Genomic DNA, 25,711 nt, shown 5'->3' with positions numbered 1-25,711 from the left:
ATAAGATCAATGATTTGGGGCCAAGAATTACATGAAAAGATAGATTAAAAAGTTGGCCAAAGAGGTAGGAACATTCTAATTTATGGTTTGACTGGTCAGTCTCCTGCAGCAGTTAAGTGCATATAGGACTAAAGTGTTGCAAGTATAAACAAACTTCATAATCACTTTACTTGAGCAATGCTCTAAAAACACTGGTAATCTGCAAAAGTTTGAAATTATAATAAATTAGGGGACTAATTTTAAGAGATCTGTGATTACTTAATGAGATGGGCTTAAAACAGTAAATGAAGGTTAATCAATTTCCATTACAGAAATGGACGGAACCTAAAAATACAGATAAGGCACGGAATGGTTTTCATGCGTAAGTGGTATCTGTGGGCACGCAGGAACATACGAAAAAATTAAGTCAACAGTCATCGTTATTGAAATAGTAGCTTTATGATTTATTCCCTTTTTGTATATAGTATGTACATTTCTGTGTAGTCCTTCATTTACTACACTTTAGAAGCCAGAATTTCAAGAGTAATACTGCGCAGAACACTATTACCCAACCACAAGAAGAAAAATACATGAATAATAATAAAAAAAAGCATACTTCTTACACCCCCAATCCAGTGCCAACTTCATATACTCACATTCATAGAATAGAAATTTATCACTAGGGTAAATCATATTTATCAGTGCAAAAATATTTTCGCTTAACTGATCTCGTTTTTTTTTGTTGTTTTTTTTTAAAAAAAAAAGCTCAGGAATGCATTCATGATCTAATGATCAGTACAGTCCTACGTGATTCTGTTTGAAATAAAACTCATACGTATCGTGTGGAATCACCAACTGAACGATTACATCTGACGTAGCAAACACCCATTTACGGTCAACAGCTTTGCTTTTTCAGGCTTCTCTTATTTTGGCCGGACATGAAGACACAAATTAAAAGGATACTTTAGACTGTAGTTAGAGAAGCTCACGCACACTTAAAGGATAAAAGAAAAAAAAACCCAACTCTGAATAACTAATATACATTTGACTTATATTGATGAGGTCATGAATATCCTCATTCCTCATTCTGGCTCTTAACGTTTCTCACCTAGCATAAAATGTCTCCCCATCCCTTCCTGTCCCTTTCACAGCTGTGGTATAAAAAGGCTATCCTGACAGTGACGAAAAAAATCATTCGAGCTGGTAGGCATGTCTTAATAAAAACAAACAAAAAGAAAGAACTCTTATTTACTCTCCTCTTTGGCTTGTACAGCAGCAGTTTCTGAACTTCCCACAAATCTCTGAGAAGCAATGGCGGCCTGCTGAGACATGCTTCTCCTAACAATGTCCCCTTTCCTCCAAAGAATAATTTCCTGTAGCACATGGATAAAACAGCATTAACACATTCGATAATTTTGACAATTTCCCAACCATTTCAACAATTACATTCTTCATTTATGAAATCTTGGAAACCCTGTAATTTATTTGCATGTACACATGATGATTGCTTGTAAAGTTCTGTACCTGTTGTTTGAAGTAGCGTCGCTCCTCCTCATCGATCAGCACTAGGTTAAGGTAGTAACGCACTGAGAACTTCTTATTGATGTCCCTCATGGTGGGAGTCAGCTCATAGCCAGCTAGGAATAGTCTAATGGGAATCGACTCTCCTAAAATACAGTGCCGGTATGGTTAAAATATGAAATGTCTTCAAATAAAAACTGGATTTTAAAGTGATAACTACATGTAAAACACACCACTGTGTATCCCTGTTTCAACCATACAATTTTACTAATGACATTATGATGTCTCTACTGTACCTCTCACTGGTGCCCCATCCATGATTTCATATTTGGCAATGGTGTCGTTTTCGTGGTACACACTGGGTCCGGTGCCGGTTGTTTCTCGTTTTATGATGTCAATTTCCATGTGCTTAATTTTTATTCTCACAAGCAGGAAGTAAATTTTTCCTACGATAACATCCCTCAGGTGGTATCTAGACAAGGTATTTTAAAAGATTATTGTTATTACTGATGGAACAGCTGTTCTTTGGACAGAAATTTATACCACCAAATGTTTATTTATTTTGCTATTTATAACAACTATAATTATTTATGCTGCTTGTTTCAAATAGCATTTTATAAATACATTAGGGCAGCAGATTTACATTTGTGCTTAGAGTGTATTTGCAAATATCTGCATTTTCACATTTAAACAACAACTCTTTCAAGAACGGAAAGGTCATGGCAAAAGGTAGTGCAATAAATCTTACTTGGATTTGTTATACTCAAACTCAATATGGAGGCAGTCTTCAATTCCCACTTCCATCTTGATAGAGGAGTTAAGCTCTGGGTATGTACAAAGTGTGTGCACAACAATATCCATTTCTTTGCTAATGTCATTCAGCCGTCGACTGATTGTGGCACGGAGAAAGTATCTGAAGAAGAACAAATATAAGGATCAGTGGACAAAAAACGTACTGTTTAGGCCACACGAAATTAACAGACTGTTATGAACTGCTGTTGACGTTGGCAAGGCAGAGATATAAATCACTTAGGCACATTCGTTCTAGGCGTTGTATATTTTCAAGAGTTTCAGAGCCTATCGGTATCCTAATTACCTTAGTTTAACATTCTGGCCTGTGTAAGACTCATAAGGCTTCTCCACATGCGTGAATTCGAAGTCGAATGTCTGGGACTGTGACAGCTCACCAGGTCGCGCAAGATCCTTCACGAGGGACACAAATTCATGGTGGTTTCCCCTGTCATAGTACAGCTCTGAGGAGAAGAATGTATGTTTACAAGCTGTCCTCGTGACACACCGTTATAATAATTCTTTCAACAAGTGAATCTTTACTAATATTTCCTCGTATTGATTAGGTGCGCCTACCGATCTGTCCGATGAATTCGATTTTAATCCCGTAATGTTCAAGTCTTTTCCCCGGATTTTTCAATGTGACGTTTACTTTCCCGCTGACAGTTTCGCCATCATAAAAGAGGAAATATTTGTCTTTTTTGCCATCTTCTGTTTTGTGCTCCGCTTTCTTCCGTGTCTCGGCATCATTAAGAACAATGTCGATTTCTGCACTTTGTCCAAAGCCGAAAAAACTCATCACTAAAACTTGCGGCTAATTTGCTCGATCAAATCTTAGAAGCTAGCTTGCTAATTTGATTGAGGTCCACTGCTTAGTGGTACCTTTATAAATCTGCGCATGCACAGCAGGAGACAATATGACAGTTTTGGGGAACAGATCTACCTACATTTATCGGCAACTAACAAGCTTACTGCAGAATAAACTCTGTACCAGCAAAAATTCAGCTAAAACGGATCAATTACAACTAACGTTATCTTTCTTCGCTAGCTAACGTTGTCTCACTGCACTTATACAGAAGTTTACTGGAATAAGTACTTCGCCACCTGTTGCCGAAAGGAGATGAGTTCCGTTAGTTACTTTCGGTATAACCTTACGACTTTTTCGTACCCTAAAACCTGAAACTGGACACTTGATTAAAAAAACTTCTTGAGTAAACTCTCCCTTTAAAGTAGCAACTGTACTAGCTGCCTTCTTGCCCCGACCTCTTCCACTTCCGGAATGTAAGCGTTCAACCAACTTTCAATGTAAAAGTTTCCAGGAATTTCAATCTAAAAGTCAAATTTATGTTACAAACGCTCAGGCTTATAAATCTGTTTGGTTCATGCGCTGTTATAAAAGGAGACAGGTGTCTGTTAGTACAAGAACGGTTTTATTGTGGAAAAAAGAAAAACACACACAGTATACTTGACTGCCACAACTTGAACATTGAACTTAAGCACCAGTGCCAACTTTCCTTTTCAAGTGTTCCTGAGTAAAATCACCATCAGTATGTTGTAAAATGGATAGTCAATTCACTAGTTCAGTAATGGGGAAGATGTTATCTAAACATTATATTGTCTAAAACAAAAGATGAACTCTTTCACATCACTTGATACAATGCACAATACTGACAATACAAAAATAATTGACAGTAGTTTATAGATACATTGCACTACATAACTGATACATAGTTAACATTTATTTCTAATTGGAATGTCAATTAAGTAATCTATATGAGTGTTTTAAATTTGGAAATAAATTTTTATTAAATTATTAAGACCTGGATTCAGTCAAAATTTAAGTCCAAAGCCTAAGTTACTACAACAAAGAAAAATTAGCATTCTTCTGTAAACAACAGAACACATTAAAACAATTCAATATATATTATGTTGCTAAATGCCGACAGAATGTGTTCCAATGACTGATTACAGCAGATTCATTCTGTAAAACCACTAAAGCTGGATGGGCAAGCCGCAAATAACATCAAAAACTACATCCATTCACAGTGTTGGAATAATACATCATTAGGGTTTCAGCATACTTAAGCTGATTTACTCATCCACAAATTACATCAAATACGCTGTAATGTTTAATTATACAGTTGAGTCTATTCTAAATTTACCATTCATCATTATGCCAGTGATTTTTATCCAGAGTTATATGCTGGCCTAATATAATTTAATCAAGTTAAGACAACCTGAATTTCAACCTGTGACTTTTTAGAGGTAATACATACAGGGAAACTATTTTGAATGATTCCAGGCCTCAGTTTATTCATTCAAACAGAGAAAACAAAGCTTTCACAGTTTTACTATACTGTTTGGGTTATTGCTGCTTAGACAGTGGGACATAGCATGCTGGAAGCTTTGTGATTTCTTAAATGAAGCACTACTTAAAAGAGAAAACGTTATCTTTATTTATAATAATGAGGTAGATGATGATTTGGGTGGTGGCTGGGATAAAGACCTATATGGACGAAAGATGACTGTACTGAGACAAAACTGGTTAAATCTTTCATGTATATGCACTGTTGTGTTAAAATAAGAAAACTAAAACCGCAAAAATACATGTGCCATTTCACAAACTTAGCAGTCTACCATTATACAAAGCTAACACAGTCTAACAGTATGATGGATGTTTGAATACAAACCAAGGAAACCAATGACACACCAAACAAGAGTCTGTTATTGTTAAATCAAATTGCAAAAAACAGAGAGAGAACTGTTTAATGCAGAATTAGGACTTATGATGGTTCAATGACATGAAATGGAACTTTTCAATTAGTGTTATTTCTGAGTGTGACTGGTACTGTTGTTTGCTTTTGCCATGGCCCACAGTCTACCTAGCCATTAAAAAAATGTACATCCATACAGAAATAAGAAAAGTAACACTGTGTCAAAAACCTGGACAATATGTCCAAAATGTATAAAATAATTATTAAGCATAGAAGGTCACTTAAACACAGAGAGAGCACTCAGAAAAAGTCAGAAGTGCATAACCTGCATCTATAGAATTATTTAAAAAATGAAACTAAAGAAAGTAACAAATTAGCACAACCAAGTTTGGTGATTCGTAAAATACTAAAATTTGACACTGTATTTACTGACGGTCTAACTATCTAACTATAATACACTAACACATGATATCCTTCTAGGTCAAAATCAACTCACGTAAAACAGTCTTAGCATGGCATGTTACTCTCATGTAAATAGGCTTGCGTGGGTTTTGTGCAATAAAATTATGAGGTTTCAATTTGTTAAGAGAAAGATGTTGGCATTTACATTACAACAATTTGAAATGTTTTACTGAAAAAAAAAAAAAACCCAACTTATACATCTATTGTTACATCTTTTGTTAAACATTTTTCAAAGAGTAGATAATGGCATGGCTGAGTAAATACACATCTTTACATAAGAGGCCGATGACTACTATTTACACTTGCGTGATAGTACTCTCAAAACAAAAAGAAGAAAGAGGGAAAAAAAAAGAAAAATGCTGGTAATTATTGGCTGACGTTCTGATTATAAGTTTAGAAAGATAAAAGCTTGTTGTTTATGCACCTTAGAACAAATGCACAATGTGACGAGTTGACTGAAATATCTTGAAAGGCAGTCACACAACTAAAGCTTATTTCACTTCAGTGTGTTGCTCCTCTTCTCTTTCAGCTCTTGCCTTGGTCAGATGACAAATGAAGACTTGTGGCGAAAATGTCCCTGAATAAAATCAGTGATAGAAACACTTCAAAACAAAAATATGACTCTCATTTAAAAGAAATATGTCACTAAATATGTTACAGTGGTGAGACAACATGACAATATATATATATATGTGTAGCCTCATTATGGGAATATAATCAGAAGGCTTTGTGAATGGACCACCTTTGTGAACATGACATGCACACGTAAAAGTACAGCTCAGAAGACTTCAAAACTTCAAAAACTCACCTCATCTGCACTGACGTAATCCTCTCTATTATCCCGCTGGGGAATCTTGTAACTAGGGGGAAAATGAGAACACTCACTTTCAAGTGCAAAAATTCAAGAATTATTTTACGTAATAATAATAATAATTATTATTATTATATTATTAACATTATTAAACTTTACTTGTATAGCACCTTTCATACAAGAAATGCAACTCAAAGTGCTTCATACTAGAGAAATTACATGCACCGAGTCCTTCACATGAAAGGGATATGGGATGAAGGGATATTAAATATGTTTACTTCAGTAATGCATTTCTGTTACAAATAATATCACAGTATATTGGATAAGAAATTTCCAGGAGCATTCATTAATTATTCCCACTTACTTGTTTCCTGTTTGGCTCTTGCTGGAGCAGTAACCCCGTTTTTGGACATGACAGATTCCCATGATTACAATAACCAGTGCAGCCACCCCAGCTGACACTTTCAAGAATATTCCCATAATGTCAAGATCATCTGTTGAGGGAAATGATAAGGTTCAAATATTACTCAATCCATAAATTTCAGCCTCCAACAATTAAAAAGTAAAACAACACAAACACCTTTTTTTTCTGTGATACAGAATTCCGTGAGAGACAAACTTACGGACTTCCATCTTCTGTGCATTGCACTTAGCATACCCTGCTTCATTCTTTGCTTGGCAATAGTACTCCCCTGCATCCTCTTTCTTCACCACTCTAAATTTCTACGACCCAAAAAGGATATTGAGTTCAGTGGACAGCTTTGTTGGTCACAAGTTATGTTGTTGTGAGGCGCAAATATAATTCTTGTTTTTTCCCTGTGTATTGCAATACCTCTCACTCACCAGTGAGCCGGTGTCAACATTCATAACGTATGAGGAGTTAAGGAACTTGAGGCTACTTTTTGGGTCTTCTGGTAATTCCTCATTGTTGCGAAACCATTGGTACTGGGATGGAGGAAATCCTTCATTCTCAATACATCGCAGTTCCGTAGATGACCCCACAGTGACGGATTCTGGCACGCTGCACTTTGGCACAACCGGTTTCACTGAGGAGCAAAAACAAACACCACAGGGAATGTTCTTAGTCAGAATAACAAACAGATGCTATGTTTCTAGAGATACGCAGCATAAGCTTTTGAAATACACCGACCTCTTACAGCAAGACTGATTAAAATTTCATCAAACGGTTTCTGGTCATCGATAGCGGCAACCTCACAGCGATACTGTGCAGTGTCGGATCGGCTTGCGTTCAGAATGAGAAGGTTCGCAGGTTCTCGCAGAAGAGCCCTGTGTTCCAAATCACCTGAGAAGAATACAAGATATTTCTCACGCAATTTAATGTATGATGTCACCATTGTATCATATGGCAAGATCCTTTACCTTTATATCAAACTTCTGGGAGGACTACTTAGGTGGTTTTGTTTATAGAGGTGCAAGTGCTGACAACCAAATATACATGTTGTTACCTGAAATTTTGTTCTGGAAATACACATAACTTGGAACTCCATTTTTGATTTTCTTCCATTCGATTCTGGGATTGTTGGTTGAGATGGACTCGATCAAACAGGTCAATTCAATTGCTAAATACAGAAATTTAATGTTAACATGAGTACAGATATGAGGTATCAACAATAAAGAATTGTGCCAGTATAATCACTAGCCATGAATAAGATCCAAAAAAAAATCGTTGTTTGAACTTACATTCAAATTCATTTGCCCATACAGATTTATCTGTAGTTCTGAGAATTACTGCATATGTGGAGATGTGGCCTAGAAAAGATGCAGAGCACAAGGAATGATCCATTTCAAATATGTTTTGATAAAACAGGAGCGGAATCTGTTACAGACTTCTTTGTCTGAATCTATTAAAAAGTATTCTAATGGATTCTGTCCAGATGTTTACTATACACATGGTGGCAATTTTGTGTTGTGTTGGTGTTCTTAAGACAACTGCTGCTTTGATGCTCAATCAAATCTACCTTCTTAAGGGAATTTATGGGCTGACTACATACCCTAACCTTTATACTACATCATAAGTAATCAGAGTAGACTTTCTGGATTTATTTATAAGTTTAATCTCACGGACAATCTATACTCTTTTTGATTTTTCTGTGTCAAAGGATCCTTTAAGCCTGACAAAGATTAAACTCTGAACGTACATTTTTTTTTTAATTCATTTGAAGATGCAAACAACTGAAAGACTGAATGTGTATTTCGGAGAGGATGAATGTTGACTGTTTGGGATTTAGATGTCTAACTGATAAACCCCTGAAAACTTGTACGGTGGAACAGTCATATTATCACAGCTGCATGCTCTTCTGACTGAGGTCTCGGCTGACGTCTATATTTCTGACTTTCCCACCGAGTGCCTCTTGCTCTATTTTTACACCCAATGTTGACAATTCTCCCACAGAAAAATGATAGGAGGAGACAGACTTAGTCATCCTTTCTGAAGCTCTGACTTTATCATAACATTTAGTCTAGGTACATGAACAGCGTTAATACATGCGAAACATTTTCAATTAGACTGTGAGGCAAAAAAGAGACCCTGTGAATCAAACACTGCTGAGTGTAGCATGTAGACTGTAAAGTAGAAGTGGTGAGGGGGGCAGGGATATGTCCCACGAGGAAGATGATGTAATCCAGTTGTTCTGTTTGAGATGTATTTTATAATCTGTTTTACGAGATGTTCTCTTTAAACACAAGAACTTCTGTATTTATGTTGATAGTAAACAAGAGTCGTCTAAGGACGTAAGATTTCGTCTGTCTTTGATTTGCACATTTATTTGGAAACCAACAAGTTTTACGACAACAACAACAACAACAACAAGTTGACAAAAAGAGTACTGTCAATAAACGTAAGTGCCAATTCATAAAACGGTTAATGAGGGGGGGGTGATTTTCTCTTTGTCACTGCATATCCAAGTTCAAATGTGACAAACTGCTCTGTATTGGCCCTGATTTCAGCTCACACGTGTAAATACTGTAGTGGTTAGCTCAATTTTTGTGCAGGGAACACTTTGCATTTTGCACATATTTTTTTCATAACAACTTTCTTTACCATTGTCCCAAGAATAGGAAGAGAATAGTGTCATAAGAAAATTCATTTCACGGTTACATTCAGGTAGGTGGTAGTCATCCTCACGGAACAATTGTTGTGTTAATCATCTTTGTGGGTTATTAAAAAGACAATAGTGGATTGTTGTTGCTGTGCATAAAATAATAAGAATTACAGATATAGGTCACATTACCAGAAGAATCTTTTGTGTAGTAAATTAGTGTGGGGACCCAAAACCTCCCCAGACCCTGCCATCAATATAAAAATGAGGTTATGTCTATATTTTACTGTGGAATGATCTCAGCTATTTACAGCCTGTTTTCAAAATACATTTTTTTTTTTTAGAAATCTTCAGTACCCTTAGTGTTTGTCCTTATTTTGCTTAGTTACTGCATGCTATTGGCAGGAGTTCATTTTGGCTTTGGTTGAACGCATTTTGATATTCAAAGCACATTTACCAAGGAACTGTCACTAAAAGAACCAGAATCATATGCATATTCAAGTCTGAAGGCTTTTACGTGTTTATTTAAAGAGATTAAAGCAGCAATGTTAGTCATAGAGAATAATCAGTAATTTGCCAGAAATGTTCACATCTAGTTATTATGTTTGACTAACTGACAGACATCTGAAAAAAAACATATTACAAGAAACTCTGTATATCACGAAACGACTTCATTCCTTGTTTCGTCTCTACTGAATTATAGCATACGTTATTTACATTTCGTGAGGTATTTGGTTTGAGCTTTCATAGCTGTGTGGCTGCTGGGGCACATCTAGCCTCATAAAAAAGTAACTTTCAGCAACATAACCATTCCTTTGTTTCTCTTATGATTTAGTAATCTTTTTGATTTTCAGAGCTGTCCAACATGTTCCACTTTATTGTCCTGGCTGCTGACAAAAAAGACTCTGTTCCCATAATAAGCTCAATTCCCAAAAGAAATGTAATATCCCACGTGTGAATACAAAGTACTCTTATCGGCAATTCTAAGTCACTTAATATTCCATATCTTGTTCGCTCTGACAAACGCACACACACACATACACACACACACACACACACACACACACACACACACACACACGAATTTACTGGAAATCGCAAGAACTATAAGTCCAAAATGGAATCGAACCAGTCTTGGTTACAGTTACAGGGTAATTTGTCTAAGACGAGAAAATGTCTGGGCTAAACGACTCTTCTAACGTTACAGGTTTTACGGCTGTAAATGGTACTTGCAGTACAAATGTTCTCTGTTTCGTTGTGGCGTTACAATATAGAGTATGTCTCCATACTATGGGGTCTACACTTTAGAGGAAATTCTTGCCAAGTGATATCCGCATAGACACAGACATACCGTAAACCAACAGACATTTGAAGAAAAGGCAACGAGTAACCTGAAATATGTTGTCACATGCATAGGAATGGAGCAGCTTGTTAGCTGATTAGCTCTGTAGGCGCGATAATTTCGTACTAAAGATATGGATATATTTGCTATTGTGATTAAAAAATAATCCACGGGGTAGCACGCGTATAAATACAGTCATTTACTTACAGAATGAGCTGAGGATGATCAGAAAGGCAGTTTGACACCCAATCGCCATCTTGAAGCAGATTTACATGCACACATATAGCCAGATAGCTTGGCGGTCCAGACGATGGAGTGGACAAGCTGCTGGATGCTGTCGTTGATGAGTTTCCATAGCTACAAGGACATCTGAGCGGAAGAGGGGAGCAATGTACACCGGAAACGTAATGAGATTTCTCTATAGTGACTATAGTGATGTGAAACACTTCTTGAAGGATCAGAATCTGTATTTAAAAAAAAAGAGATTTACAGCAATGCGATTATCCTCTAAGTAGTCCTCATAGCGATAACAGTGATAATGGGGCATGAAGGCTGGGGTGACTCCACTGAACAGAGGCCTCAAAATATGCCAAATAGGTACAGTCATAATGTGAGTGGCATCTTCTGTCTCAGTCATACGATGATGAACAACAAACAGACGATCAGCCGCAAACATTGCGGCTAAAATGTTGATTGTGTGTGAAATATTTAATAAATGAGTGGGTTCGAAATAAATATTTTAATAGGTATTACGGAGCAATCCCAACACACACACACACACACACACACACACACACACACACACACACTTTTAAATATAAAATTATATGTAAAAAATGTATTAGCATATTATTGGTTGTTTTGTTTTGTCTGTAGAAGTCAGTGGGAACTTAGCGGCAGAACTCAATATTCAAATGGACTGAAAGATTTAGAGTGGCAAAATTTTCGAAACATTAAAGAACATCAGTGCATGTGTTCCATAACCCGAAAGCGCATTTGTTTGTTTTTGTTTTTCTTTTCTTTTTATTTTATCAGATTAAGGTGGTAATTTTTAGTGTTTTACGTTAAATTTTACTAGTTATTCTTTTAGAAACAAATTCTTCATGAATCACCTAAAGCTGTAAAATCCTTCAATGTTAACACAGTATAATTTCCAAATTATAAGCTTATTAATGTTGCAAATGAATAATAACCTATCAAAACAAATTTGCAGTCTTAAGAATATAGGATTCTTTCCAAATGTGGGTTTTATTTGCTGTACTTCACATTTATACACCTAGTAAGGATTTTACTATAATTTTCAGTGTTATTATTATTATTAGTGTTGTTGTTGTAGTTGCAGTAGTAGTAGCAGTGGAAATAGTTGTATTAGTGGTGGTGGCAGTGGTGGATCATGGTTAAATATAGTGGTTTCAAGCCTGCCTAGCATGTGTATGTTCTGTATATAATTATTCAGTTGCTTCAGCACCAGATGGCAGTGTTTGATAACCATTACAAGGCATAAACGTACTCAATAAAGGCACACATGCAATACCTTGTATTTTTTCCATGTCCTTGATAAAAACAGTATACTTATAAAATTCTAAAAATGCTATACTTCAAAATAGGAAGTAAACCATTATCTATGATACTGTTTACAAGATAAATGACAAGAGATTTTTGTCTCCTGAAATTGAGGAAATGCAGAATATGAAAACAAGTGTTAAAAGTTCAACTGCTACCAACCCCCTCAACATTTTAACATTGTACCACAGCGGTTTGTTTCATTTGCAGTATTTTTTTTGTCATATTTATCAAGGTTTTAAACATATCTAGAATGTCCTGTGAATGCCCACCACAACATATTAGACATATTATTTTTATGTTTAGGACTATAAGTGTAAAAGACAATAATTCATATGATGACAAGCATATGGTGCAGTGGTTCTCAGAGTTGTGAAATGCTTTTCTTTTTTTTTCATCATAGCAGCAATTGCTAATAGGTGTTGCTAGGCAATATACCCTGTGGCATATACCCTTTGGAGCAGACCTTTTGCAGTATCTCCATGGGGATGGATGTTACACATCTGGCATGCATTCAAAGGAACAAAAAATAAGTTTCAGTTTCATCAGAAACATGAGGGATTTGGAAAAAATATTCTAGTGTTCCCCATACACTTCCTTTCTTTAATTACTGAATAAAAATAAAACAAAAACTAAAATCTGTTTGTGCAGTATGCTCTGTGACCCACAACGCTGTGCTTTCCATATACCACATAATTTAACTGCTGGCAAGACACTGTTTACCGCCATGACATTAAATGACACAGAGGTGACCCATCATATGATTTTTTTTTTTTACGGCTTTCAAATTTTCATCCATTATTTAAGTTGCTTTAGGAGAGTGTCTCTGCCAGCTGAATAGGTGTAAATGTAAAATGCGTTATTGTTGACATCTGTACTTGTGTTTCTTTAAAGCTGTAACAAAAACCTGGTTTTGAGAGGCTACAGAACAGAATTCATATTTGGCATGGTTGTGCTTTGCGGGATCTACAGTATGACATTCTCAGTAATTACATATGACTCTGAGTGTATGATGCCAGAGTGGATACAGAAAGGACTGGACAGGTTTTTTTTTTTGCCCTGTGTGTGCTTTTTTAGTATCATTTTGTTTTACTCACAGTCATTCGAGCCGCTGACATGTCTTCACCCTTTTCCCTCTTCCCCTCGCTGTCCTCTAAACCACAATGAGATTAAGAAGGTGAAGATCAATGCAATCATGTTTCTTTTTAAAGCACCATGACCTCAATTCACTGTCACCTGAATTTCATTTACACATTTGAAACTGTCTTGAAGCTGCAGAAATGTAATCAACACACACGTTCTTCAGTAGAAAGGAGCTTAAGGATAAAAAAAAAAAAATACTGTTTTTTCTCTGCCATCTAATATAGTATACTTAATTACCTATCTGATGAGGACCAAGAGGCAAGTGTGCCGAGCAAAGGTGTAATGAGTGTCAAATGCATTTGCATTCATAGAGTGGTATTGTACTTTTCCAGCTACTCTTTGTACAGCTTACAATGCTGTGGAGGTGTTTTTGTTCAAATGGTGCTGCAGTGCCAACTCTTTCAATATCCACGGTTTCAAAATACACTGTAACTGGTCAGTTATTCCAGGTTGTGAGAAGGACAATTTGCTCGGGAATGGTTTGCTCCTGAAACAGTTGGAATTTACAGTTAATCACGTTTAGCATCACTGCTAAGTATAATATATACTTTGGGTATCCAAAATGTTCTATATGCTAATAAACAATGCCTCTTTAGGGTACATTCATGAAATTAAAAATGTCATTGTGTAATATAATTTTATGATTTTTTTCTAGTAAAATATAACTGTGGAATGAAGCAGACAAGAGGGTTAGCTACATTAACATTTTATTCATTAAGATATGATAGCTATTCAGTCAGTGTAAAAAAACAATTTTAATATAATAATTATCATAATTGAAAATAATGACTGGACAATTATATAATAATGATAATAGCCGTAATGAATGCATGTCCGTACTTGTCATAACTCACAAGCATCTCCCTCAATCCGCTCTGCATATAGTCCACAAAGATGTTTAACCCTAACAGGCCCACCAGCAGTTCTGGCAACGACCTAATTTTGCCAGGAAGTGTTCTGTGATATCCACCTATATTTGTCTGTCAAAAAACAAATGAACATGGTTGACCTACGTGAACGAGAATGCAGCAGGCATATTGTGTGTTGGGGTTTCAAGAAATTATACTCATAATCATCTGATGACCATAGGGAAATGTAATTAGACTGCGCTCTCTCGAAACATGGCAACTATATACTACTTGATCGTGTCTGAATATATAGTATGTCTCCCCACCTTCCCTCTCAACTTCAGCAGTCTGTTAAAACCATGGATAGATAGGCTTGCTCTTTGTGCAGATGCTTTAAAGCGTTGAGGTCAGAATAAAGGTTTTGTCTGCTGATGGTGTAACAATGCCTTGTTGGCAGTTCAATGAAACATGAGGCAGTTCAATGTTTGGGTGCATGATATGAAGTTTTGACATTGTAAACAGAATTACAGGATGCGTTCTAAATTTTGAGAGCCACTTGAGTCCACATCTCTCAGCAGAACATGTGTAACTAGGAAACCATGGCAACCGTTTCAGGTGCTTTGGTTTGCCAAAAGAAGAGCGGGAAAATGTAGAACCTGTGCAGCCAGCAATCTGCTCAAAATGTCAGCTCAAAATGTATGAATGACTGAATATGGTCAAAGGCCAGGAAATGACAACAGCTTATAGGAAAAAATCCATTAGCATAATTTTCAAAAACCATGTTGAATAGCCACTGATGAGAAATGGCCATGCTGCTTATGATCATGGTGCCAGAAAAAAAAAATCATATTAAAGTGTGGACTACTATTGTCTCCCTAGCTCAACAGTAACTTGAACACAGCTTGCTTATTATGAAGTACATTACAACAGGATAAAATGGATTAGACCATCAGCCATGGAAAAGGCTTTGGGTCGCTCTAATGCTAGATGGGGTTATGACTGAGTTAGAAAAGCCTTGATAAAACTGATAATCTTCCATAGTTTTTAAACACTGATACAGCTCCTATCCAACTGAAAAAAAAAAAAAACCCAGCATGAAAGAGCTATCAAAAATGTAAGTCACGATTGTTTATCGCGATTGTTAAACAATGTTAATCCTTTTAATTTTCACAAATCAGCTGAAAAATCACACCAAAAAGATATTTCTCATGCTTGAGAACGGAGCGCTGTAAACAAACAACAATGTATGTGAGCTGAAGTTTGAAGAGGGATAGAGCAAATAAATGGAAAGCTGTATAGGTAGATATAAAATATGGGAAGTGATAAATAGAAATCAAAGCACAGTGATTAAGGGAATCCAGTTAAAGCAAAAGACAGTATAAAAATAAACAAGCACTAGAGCAAAACGAAATGCAAACCAGCCATGTGATAAAAATATTGACACGACCAGTCCAAGTCTTAGATAGTACGGACTGTTAAACTCATCACCAGCTCCATGTGAACCTCAGACATGCTGTGAAACTACTGTACTTACTGTTGGCCAAGTCCCAAAGATATCCCGTGTAGAGCACAGGTAGGCTGCCCATACCTGCAGTATATCCCTTATCAATACTTTGGGCCTGTGAAGTCTCAGCTGGCATACAAGGTTGCACAGCCTCTTGCCTCTGAGCAGTCAAAAATGCCCAGGAGCGAAAAAGAGCAGACTCTAGCAAATCTCATGCCAAATCTCATGGGTGCAGTTTGGGTGGCAGGACTATACAGCCTACACTTAAACTTTGAAAACAGAGGATGTGAAAGAAAAATATGCATATCCTTTCATATGTTCCAGTTATCAAGTATAATAGTAGTACTCATATACAAGACTCAGAAAATCCATTTTGAAAGGCATACTTGCACAATCAAATGAACACGGGATATCACAGTTCGCTGTGTTCCATACGATGATTATAAAAACACATGTTCAGAATTCTATCAAAGGCATTTGATTGGAGTTGGTTGGGGTGCTGAGGTCTGAGGAAACACTCATGTCTCTGTCTTTTCCTGTCATAGCTCGGTTTGCCTTAGCTGCGTTCATAATCTCAACCCACCATGTGACACATAAACTCCTCTTCCTCACACAGTAACTAATGTTGTCTTCACTCATGTCCTCTCACTTCTTGATGGGCAGGACTTCCCAAAGGCCCAAATACATCTGATTCAGCTAACCGTTACTGATGAACATTCGCTTCACTGTCAGTCCTGACACCTCTAACTGATCCTCCCTTGAGCTCCTGACTGCCCACCGCTTTCCATTCTGAAGAGCCCGTCTAACCAGAAACTGCTGTCTCACTCCGTGCACACGTATGCCTTAATCTGTATGATCTACATGACCAGCATCTATGTCATCGGAAATTTTCCACATGAGCACTAATGCCCACTATCTCTTTCTCTCGATCCACCCCTGGAGCATCTGCCCCCAGCCATAGACACACATGAAGTGACCTGCCAAACTCAGCATGTCCGGCCATCTACGAACATAGCCATTGGCTAAAGTCCTGAGAGCACTCCTCTGACCGTGCGTGCCAGCTCTCCCGCCTGCATGCCAGCTGGCCAGGTTCTCCTCTTCTGCAGTGACTACCTGCCCCTCCTTCACAAATCTGTCTCTGATGTAACTCCTGCTAAAACATTTGTGATAAACTTTAACCTTCACCATCTTTCCATTCTTCTCAGCCGTTCTGTCTTCTTGCTCCTTGAAATTTGTTGCTATCTGTTTGAACTTTATTTTCTGACAGAATGAGTCAAGCCCGGAGGTTGACGGGCAGTCCTTAATGAATTGTGGTTCCTTGAAGCTCCTTTCTATTTTAGGTTAAGGCAGTTTTTGCTTGCCATTGTTAATGTATACCTATCTAATAAGTTCCTCCTAACAACTCAAACTACACTGGTTTTGCATATTTCTAAATACATACATCCTTCCTTTTACATACAATTGTCTCACCAGTGAGCTCATTCCAGTGAAAATAAGAATAAATTAAATGAATATTTTTCTTCCTCAGTGTATATAGGATGAAATACTGTAAATGGCTCATCATTTTATTACACTCCTGTATGAGGGATTCCTCCTGTGTAATTCCATTCCATTCCCAAATAAACAATTGTCTTAATAGTTCACACTTATGCGCGAATATTTATTATGTTTCATAAACATTTACTACTTATTTATTTTGAAATATTTAAGATATCTGTGATATAGCACATAAACCACACTGTTACACTTTAGTTTTAAAGTATCTCGGTCCAGCTGCAAGATTCCTATCAGTAATGGCAACTACTAAAAGAGCTTATCGAGGTTCTAACCATGATTTGCCTTGTGCTCAGCGAGCTCTCCTTTAGCACATGACTATTACATGTGGCGTTTAACACACTTTTCTGACACCACATGTTAAATGATGTGTTTGGTTGCCTGGTAACAGAGAAAATTCTCAGGGAATATTTTTGACTGCAGTCAACCAGCACAGCTGTACAGCTTCTTACATATATACAGTAAGGATTGAGAGTCATAAAAAGACATATGCAATGATAATGTACCACTTAACACAATCTTGGGTTTAAGGGCACAATTAAAAGGACACAAGGACAAGAGAGTTGGATGCTTCATTTCAGTAATACACAGCTCTGACAGAAAACTGCTTGGATTATTTTATGTGATGGACTGCCACTGAGTGTTTAACTGGACCAAAGTGAAACAGATGGTGACTCAAACGTTTAGGCAATAAAGAAAAACAAACAGACTTATTCTGGATAGTCCACTACAATGAATTAAGTTTTTAGCGATTCTTCTCTGACTGAATTGGTGATTAAATGAACCCTCTCTGTAACTTAACAGATGTATTAGAAATCAGTCAAAAACATACATGAGGCAAAGATGATATTGAAAATTAAACTGTGTGATGTTGTGAAATAGATTTGATACCTTGTGTGAAATATTTAGACGATCCAAACCATAATATCTTCCTACCTTCACTATTCCTCCAAATCCAACCCCCCCATCCCCCCCAACACCCCCCCCCCCCCCCGGCCCTGACCCAAAATAGCACGATGCCTTTGTTTGGACAGATGCAACATAAATAGGGGCGAAAGGTCTACCCTCCCAATCATCTGCCCTCTCCTTAAATCTGATTGTACAGAAATGCAATGCTACAAGGATAATATCACTGAATCGGGTTAAGAGCACGGCTTTCTGTAGTAGACAGACAGTCCATCCTAACTCCAGCTGTGTCCCAGAGTCAAAGGGCTCCACTGTTGGATGTCACAGAGTGTAAGATAAATACACCATCTTATCTTATTCTCTAAGAACGCCAGTTCACATTTAGTTAATCTTTGATCTCAAGATCAAATGTTTGTAGATTTATATTGACCATGTATTATTTTTAAGGCCAATTCTGGTCATTCTGGAAAACACTGAGCTGGTATGAACTGTTTCAATAATCAATATAGAATACTCATATCAATAAGGTCTCATTTTAGATCTACATTTGAACTACTTATACATGATTTGGTACCCCATATAGTCAAGGCTAAGGATGAGCTTTTGTAATAAGCCACTGACTGGTGAAAAATACTGTTAGTGTGAAAAGCCCTTAAAAACTTTCTCATTTGCCCTGTGCTGAGAGAGAGACACAGAGAGAGGGGGAGAGAGAGAGAGGGAGAGAGAGAGAGAGAGAAAGAGAGAGAGGGGGAGGGACAGAGAGAGAGAGAGAGAGAGGGAGAAAGAGAGAGAGAGAGAGAGAGAGACAGAGGCAAAGACAGAGACAGAGACAGCGAAACAAACTCTAGCCAGACATAAAGCTTCAGCTATACTGCAGTTGGTGCAAAAGCGCACAACTGTTATTCCATTTATTTTATTTTTTAACTTACAGAGACATTCCATTTATTTTTTTTAACTTACTGACAGGAAGAGCAATGATAAGATTTCTCGTAGATTCAATGAGGACTCAGCTGTGCTCTCTGTGTAACTCTGCAAATCAATTTTCCATTAAAAAAAATAAATTTATTCTGAGAAAAAGAATAAAAAAAAGACAAACAGTGAAAAGAGCAACTCATACACTTAACACAAGTGAAAATGATATTGTAGTTTCATTTCATCACATTTACGTGCACGGATTGATATAATGAAGCAGCATTAATACATCAGGAAACAAACAGATACCCTCATCCATTTTGTCATTCTCTTCATTTGATTAATTGGGTCATTGTATGCTGTTTTCAAATTACAAACAAATAACTTTGATGTGTGCTCCTGTAAAGGACTTAGTAGCATATAATAAAAAACTGGTTTGTTCCGCTGCAGCTCTGACAGCAGAGTAACCTTTCTAGGGGCCATAAAGCATACACTCTTTAGAATAGTGTGTGCTGGGAAGCTCCTATTCATATTGAAATGGTGACAGTTGGCAGAATCCTGCAGTGGCTCCTGTGTGCCAGAGAAGTGTGTAGATAAATGACTTTTGTTGCAGACTCTGCCTTTAGAACAAGCAACTCTAACATTTAGTCTTGGTGACTACCTGGTGCCCTTGAAAAGGTTTTTTTTTACGTATAGTGTGATTGAAAGGCATAACGAGGCTAATTGTGATTTTTGTGCCTTCGACACAGCTCCGCCATAGAGAGAGGTGATCTTAAATAACCGTATTCTCTGTCGTTTTTCCAAAAACTGGAATAACACTGCACGTAAGATGAAATCCTTTTTACACATACATGTCTAAAGACACGCTTATTTGTAAACAAAAAAGGCCCCGTCATTACAATTTCAAGCCAGAACTGTAAACACAAAAACATGCTTACATGCCCAATTAGTGAAGGTGCAAATTACGCGATTGCCAGCAAAGCCCCTGCTTACAAACACTCTAGAAACTACAAATGTGCTTTTCTTTTTTTTTTAAAAAAAAAAAAAAAAAAGCCTGGAGAAAATGTCATTTTCTGTTTGCCCTTAAAAGCACAGGCTGTGCTAGACTGCTGTTGCTGTGAGTCAGTCTTTCGCTGGCATTACTTGGCAGCCCCATATCCCTACTGAGGATGAGCCTATGCCAAGGACTTTGGGATTGAACAACAAACACTGAAAAATACTGTAGGCTTGTTTTTCATCATGAGCTTCAACAGAGAGGGATAAGGACAAAAAGGACATTCCCATCATAGTTTCCCCAGAAATGGAGCGATTTTAAGCACTGAAACGCAGAATGTTTTACTGAGCTAAACTGATCGGAGGGATGACTGACAGAGCCTACGGATGAAGATTAAATTGGATGAAGATTAAACCACTGTCATATTTCAGTGAGGTGTAAAATTTTGTAGCTGTACTTCCGTTCGCTTGTCCAGCCTAATCTGAAGACAGTTGGAGAGCAGCAGATGGTATTTAAACTGTTTATCCCACACAGACAGTGGTCACATAGTAGCTTCTCATTGTGGGGCTTACAAAATAATCCAGTGAGTGTGCATTGATGATCAGCTCCTGTGAACACGCACAAAAATCTGACCATCTCTGTGTTCAGTGTGATTTCAGAAGCCTGTTTGTGTGAAAAATGGCTAAAACTGAACTGCTACATTGATCATTCATTCAACATGAAAAATAGCAAATAGAGATGTTTCCTAGACAGGAATGACAGATAATGCAAATTCATTAATGGAGATTTAGTGTCTGGTTGCTGATTTGTTTTTACAGTGCCTGTCCTTGCTCAAGGCAACAGATGTTTGGGAAATTTGACTGCAAGCATTTGGAAAAGGCTGTTTAATTCCAAACTCAAGCTGCCTTTACAGGAATCACGTGCTCCAGGGAAAGGATTACACACATTGGAGCCATTGTGTATTGGCACTTAAACCATGGCAGATGAAGTCTAAATGGAGACTGATGGATCATATAATCTCTGCTATGCTACTGCCACTGCAGGGTTTTCACATGTTCAAACATCTGTGTCACTCATTTTATTGCCCCAATTTGACCAAAAATATAACTTGATCTCCTTAACCGCCCCCTCCCATTTCTGTTTATGAATTGCCAAATGATTCCTAAAAATACCAGCGTAACCTTGATCCAACTCTGTCTCATGAACTTGGGATAACGCCACTACACTATGTTTGTGTCCCGATGAAAACCAGGCTTGTGTTAGTCAGGGATTCTTTTCCCAGAGGGTGCAGTGATGCTCTGGTCAGGAGATGTTGGCTCAGCAGTTCTGGAAGTTGAGGCAATGCTTATAAGGGAGAAAACACACACACACACAGAGGGCGGATGACCTTGCACCCTGTCCTCCATGCTGCAGATCAATGAAGAGAATCAAACTATTAAGCCCTTAACATGTAGTGGCTCTTCATCCTCACAACAGAGAGTACTTGAATTTAACAGCAGTAACCCATTCACCTCACACTCTACATCAAAACCCTCTTTGTTATTTGTTTGGTGAACTGATTGTTCTAACACTATATATATGGTTTGTGTAAGCTGTATTGCAAAATGAGGCTGGTTTAAAGGTGGAAGCAAGGACTGTTACTGTGACAAATCCTATTACCCTCATTTTGGCCCCCTGCATAACAGATATTTCCCAAAGATGTTTTCTAGCAAATCTGTAATCAAAAATGATTTAATTTTGTTTTTCCAGTGATGCACTCGCTGAGATTAATAACATTGCGTGCATTCTGGTGTGTATCTGACACGCTCAAATCGTTAATTTAACGTTTAAGCAAGCAAATCTTTGGTGGAGAAAAAGCAGGATTTGTTCTTGGACTGATGACATCACTAAAGCTCACAGACTGCCAAAACGCAGCAGCTCATGCTGTCTGTCTGGCCTACATTTCCCTTCAAATACGCCACTGTACCAGAGTAAGAGTTCAATGCCAAGCTACCCCTGGGCAAACACATGGAGCCACTCCAGTCTTGAACAACCAGCTATGCAGTCATGTACAAGCTTTGATAAAAACTCAACAAAAGGTCTCTTATTGAATATTTTAAATAAAGGATCATACTCCAACAACAAGTAGACTGGCTTAAAGCTTTAATGCCACATGCTCTTAAAAGGACAAAAGGATTTTTAACTATGCTCAATGTCAATTAATCCTAGGTTTCAGCAGTGTGGTGAACTGGGAACAAGAATTTGGTACGTTGCAATTACGGAAATTAATGCGTATGTTACTTCAGTGGCATCATTTTGTAGACTCTTGTAAGGTATTATTACATGAACATAATAATAATATAATAACACATAAATTATTAGTTTCAAATAGTGGCCAAAATGGATGTTTTGCAGGTTGTTGATTAGTACTGATTTGCAATTAATGTATTTTGGAATAAGCATCCCCAATTAGGAATAATTAATCTGATGTCTTGTTGAATCGCATGCACTGAGATGTAAAATGTTTGTCAAATATCTGACAATCAAAACAAGTTCAATGAGTGCATTTCATGGTTGACAGGTTTCTGGTTCAAAGCATTCATTATCCCTGGTAATACTTTCTCAAGGGATAATTTTGTTTTGTTTTGTTGTTGCTGTTTTTCCTGTTAGAGGGAAGGAAGAGAACACAACACAACACAATATGTAACTGTGTCAGTTAAACAAGATTTTGCATGCTTAATATTTCAAATGACTTATGGTCATAAGTAGTGCCCAGACTCAATATTTCTAGGCTCAGTGATCACCAAAAAGGTATGCCACCAACAACTGCTCAAACAAAACAAGCAGAAAACAAAACAAAACAAACAAACAAACAACAACAACAACAACAAACAAAACAAGGAGTTAAACAGCTTTGTGGTGTGACAGAGAAGTGAAGATAAAGGAGGTCCCCTGTAAACCAGGTATTAAAAATGGGCATTCTGGCACCACTAAGGGTCTAAGGTGGATGGTGTGCTTAACTGTGCAGATGAACATCCTGGGTATTGTCCAAAACTAGAACAATAGAAAAATAAAAATGTGGCACATATTGAGCAACTACTGTGAGTCTGTTCAGTGTTCAATCAGATGTGCCTATACGCGGAATCTATCATGAATACTGGCGGCTAAATACATAACGGATTCTCGGCCGAGACGGGGAGACTAATACAGTGACAGTATTCTCATGCTGTGTCTGTCACTGCACGATGTGCTGTGCCTGTGAAATGGGAGAAACACATCGCTTGCGACTGTCGCCACACCCATTACATTTCGTTAAGATATGTACGGTGATGGAGCGTTTTGTCTCCCAAAAATGACAGACGTGGCTTTAATCATGTGCACGAGAGAAGTTCGCTACCACGACAGGCTAGGAATTTGGATACATTTGTACTCAACTGAAACAATACAGATTCACGTTGAAACCCCTAAATTATATTGAACAGAACAAACAAGGGAAATACAATACAAAGAGACACAGAAGAGAGAATATAAAAAGATGCGGACTTGACTCTCTGTCAGTGCGCATGATACTGCGGTTCTACTACACCAGCACGCTCCAACTCACCTTGAATAAGAACGTCTGTTGTGCATTTTACTACCAGGGGGCGGATGATTAACCAATATACGCCCCAAAGCTTCATGATATTAACCAATAGAACCATAGTGGAGGCGGACCCAATGGCTAAATTCCCACACTTGGTTTCACTTTGCACTTGAGAATATCCCCGTTTTCCACATTTGCGTTGGTGCAGGTGCTGTGTGTCTGAAGGGGAGGATGCCTTAGGAAGGACGGGCAGGGGAAGAATGAAGGAAAACGCTGAGAACAGAATGCACAGGAAATGAATTACAGGGTACTAATCGGACATTGTGCGGTGCAAGGAAATCGAATATGAAAGATTTATTGAAAGGGGCACTTTGAGCTATTATTTCTGGCTGGCAATAGTACTATGATTTGGTATGTGGCCACTTTGATAGCAAGTGTATTCAGCACCCGAGGAACGGCAGCTCAAGGTGAGTTGAAGTGCAAAATATTGTCTACTCCAAATGTTTTAAGGTTTTTTTGTATCCACATTTACCTGTTTGTGGTAAATGTAGATACATGATATAATAATTCTAAAAAATCATAATTAAATTGCATTTAATTGTAGACTGCGAAGGAGTCAGTCTATTAGCCATTATTTCAAAGTATTAAGCCAAGATTGTTACATATATTGTGACTATGTCTTACCTGGGCATGAACCGCTTTACATGCATTAAATGCCCTCAAAGAGAGCCGCCTTTGACAGTAAACGAATTTTCCCTCGTGCCATTGAAGCCGTCTGATTAGCCTGTGATCGCTATGAGTCTGTAAGTACAAATAGGTTATAGCCTATTCTAAAACCCGATGTCTCGGTCGAGTAGTTTACACCAGTTGCAGATTTGAAAGGTTATTTTCTATGAGTCAGAATTCCCAGTTACAATGGAAAAGGGGTGTGCAGCGCGGAGTGAGGAAGGGACTGGGTAAGGACATGGAGCAAGGCTTGGACACCATTATGCTGTCTGCATTCATGAGTTGATCTTCAGGTGACATTTTAAACTGAAATATTTGATAGAAGATATGTGTCATTTTAAGAACTGCTAAAATCTGCTTATTTGTTGGTTTGCTCATTTTTCCCCTCATTAAGCCGATTCTCTCATAACTCTCGGTATATACAGTCGAAGATCTAATTGTCTCGTGAGCTGTATGAATAGATATAATTAGGCTATATTGGTGGCTTCGTTTCACATTGATGGATTGTAATATTTTCAAGCAGATCGATGCTTAAGACCAATGGACTGACTTAACCTTGCACTTCTATCCATTTCCAGAAGGAGGGGTCATTTCGTCACCCGCAGCAGTCGTTAAAGCTCCTGTAAAAACTTAATTGGAGCTCAGTTTCATCTGAAATGTTATGAGTATGTGATGAACTGTAATAATTTGAGAGAAAAGGTGTTTTTTTCCGAACTTCGAACCCCTCGTGCGACTTGCACTGGGTCGTAGGCCACTATTTGATTCGCTGTTTTTGCCTGACAAAAAGCGTGTACAAAATACGATCGATTCTGAGTGAGAATCGGTATTAATTTGCAGTCTTTTATGTATTAATCTCACTTCAAGATACAGTAGTTTTGTTCCCTGGAGTGTAAAGTTAACAATCAGGTTAACAATCATTAACGTGATCATGCAAAGCTCCTAACCCCTGACGCAAATGTTTACTCAAAATGTTAATTCGACATGTTAAATGTAAATAATGAGATGGACACTGTCTGCTAGCACCAACCACTGGCAATATAAGCATATGAATACATTAAATTAGGATCTGGTTAAATTTCTTATTGTCTGTATACTCTGACGCACACCAGATCACGCTGGTGTACTTAATGCACCCAAGCTAACGCTGTAGTTTTTTTTTCTCAGCTAATAATACCTTGTATATAACCAGCAGTCAGTTCAATTGTGTCACTGTGTTACCATCAGCCTGCTGTATCATGTAAATCACGGCTGATCTTTCCTTGAGAGAGAAGCACCTAACAGGTTCACACAAGCTCATGAGACCACGTTGGTGGATTATGCAC

General features: G+C 37.6%; 3 protein-coding genes across 3 annotated transcripts in view; 1 reads left to right on the top strand and 2 right to left on the bottom strand.

The window, feature by feature from the left end:
- Nucleotides 1-419: 419 nt before the first annotated feature.
- vps26b (VPS26, retromer complex component B) lies at nt 420-3,539 on the bottom strand. The gene is made up of 6 exons (XM_030776715.1): nt 2,866-3,539; nt 2,597-2,753; nt 2,249-2,413; nt 1,797-1,972; nt 1,504-1,646; nt 420-1,352 (listed from the first exon to the last, which is right to left on the bottom strand). Exons 1-6 carry the CDS (start codon nt 3,086-3,088, stop codon nt 1,224-1,226), a joined length of 993 nt encoding a protein of 330 aa, XP_030632575.1. The 5' UTR covers nt 3,089-3,539; the 3' UTR covers nt 420-1,223.
- A 2,467-nt stretch (nt 3,540-6,006) lies between these two features.
- On the bottom strand, nt 6,007-11,353 carry jam3a (junctional adhesion molecule 3a). The gene is made up of 10 exons (XM_030778089.1): nt 11,168-11,353; nt 10,950-11,034; nt 7,978-8,046; nt 7,743-7,856; nt 7,427-7,579; nt 7,120-7,322; nt 6,900-6,999; nt 6,641-6,770; nt 6,274-6,325; nt 6,007-6,042 (listed from the first exon to the last, which is right to left on the bottom strand). Exons 1-10 carry the CDS (start codon nt 11,351-11,353, stop codon nt 6,007-6,009), a joined length of 1,128 nt encoding a protein of 375 aa, XP_030633949.1.
- Nucleotides 11,354-24,066: 12,713 nt separating this feature from the next.
- igsf9ba (immunoglobulin superfamily, member 9Ba) overlaps nt 24,067-25,711 on the top strand; it is a 40,896-nt gene continuing 39,251 nt past the window's right edge. The window contains exon 1 of the mRNA XM_030777846.1: nt 24,067-24,130. Coding sequence (XP_030633706.1) covers nt 24,067-24,130 — 64 coding nt within the window. The remainder of the gene's footprint in view (nt 24,131-25,711) is intronic.

The sequence above is a fragment of the Chanos chanos genome, chromosome 6, assembly GCF_902362185.1.
Source record: "Chanos chanos chromosome 6, fChaCha1.1, whole genome shotgun sequence".
Lineage (NCBI taxonomy): Eukaryota > Metazoa > Chordata > Actinopteri > Gonorynchiformes > Chanidae > Chanos > Chanos chanos.
This window is presented reverse-complemented; position numbering and strand designations above follow the sequence as displayed.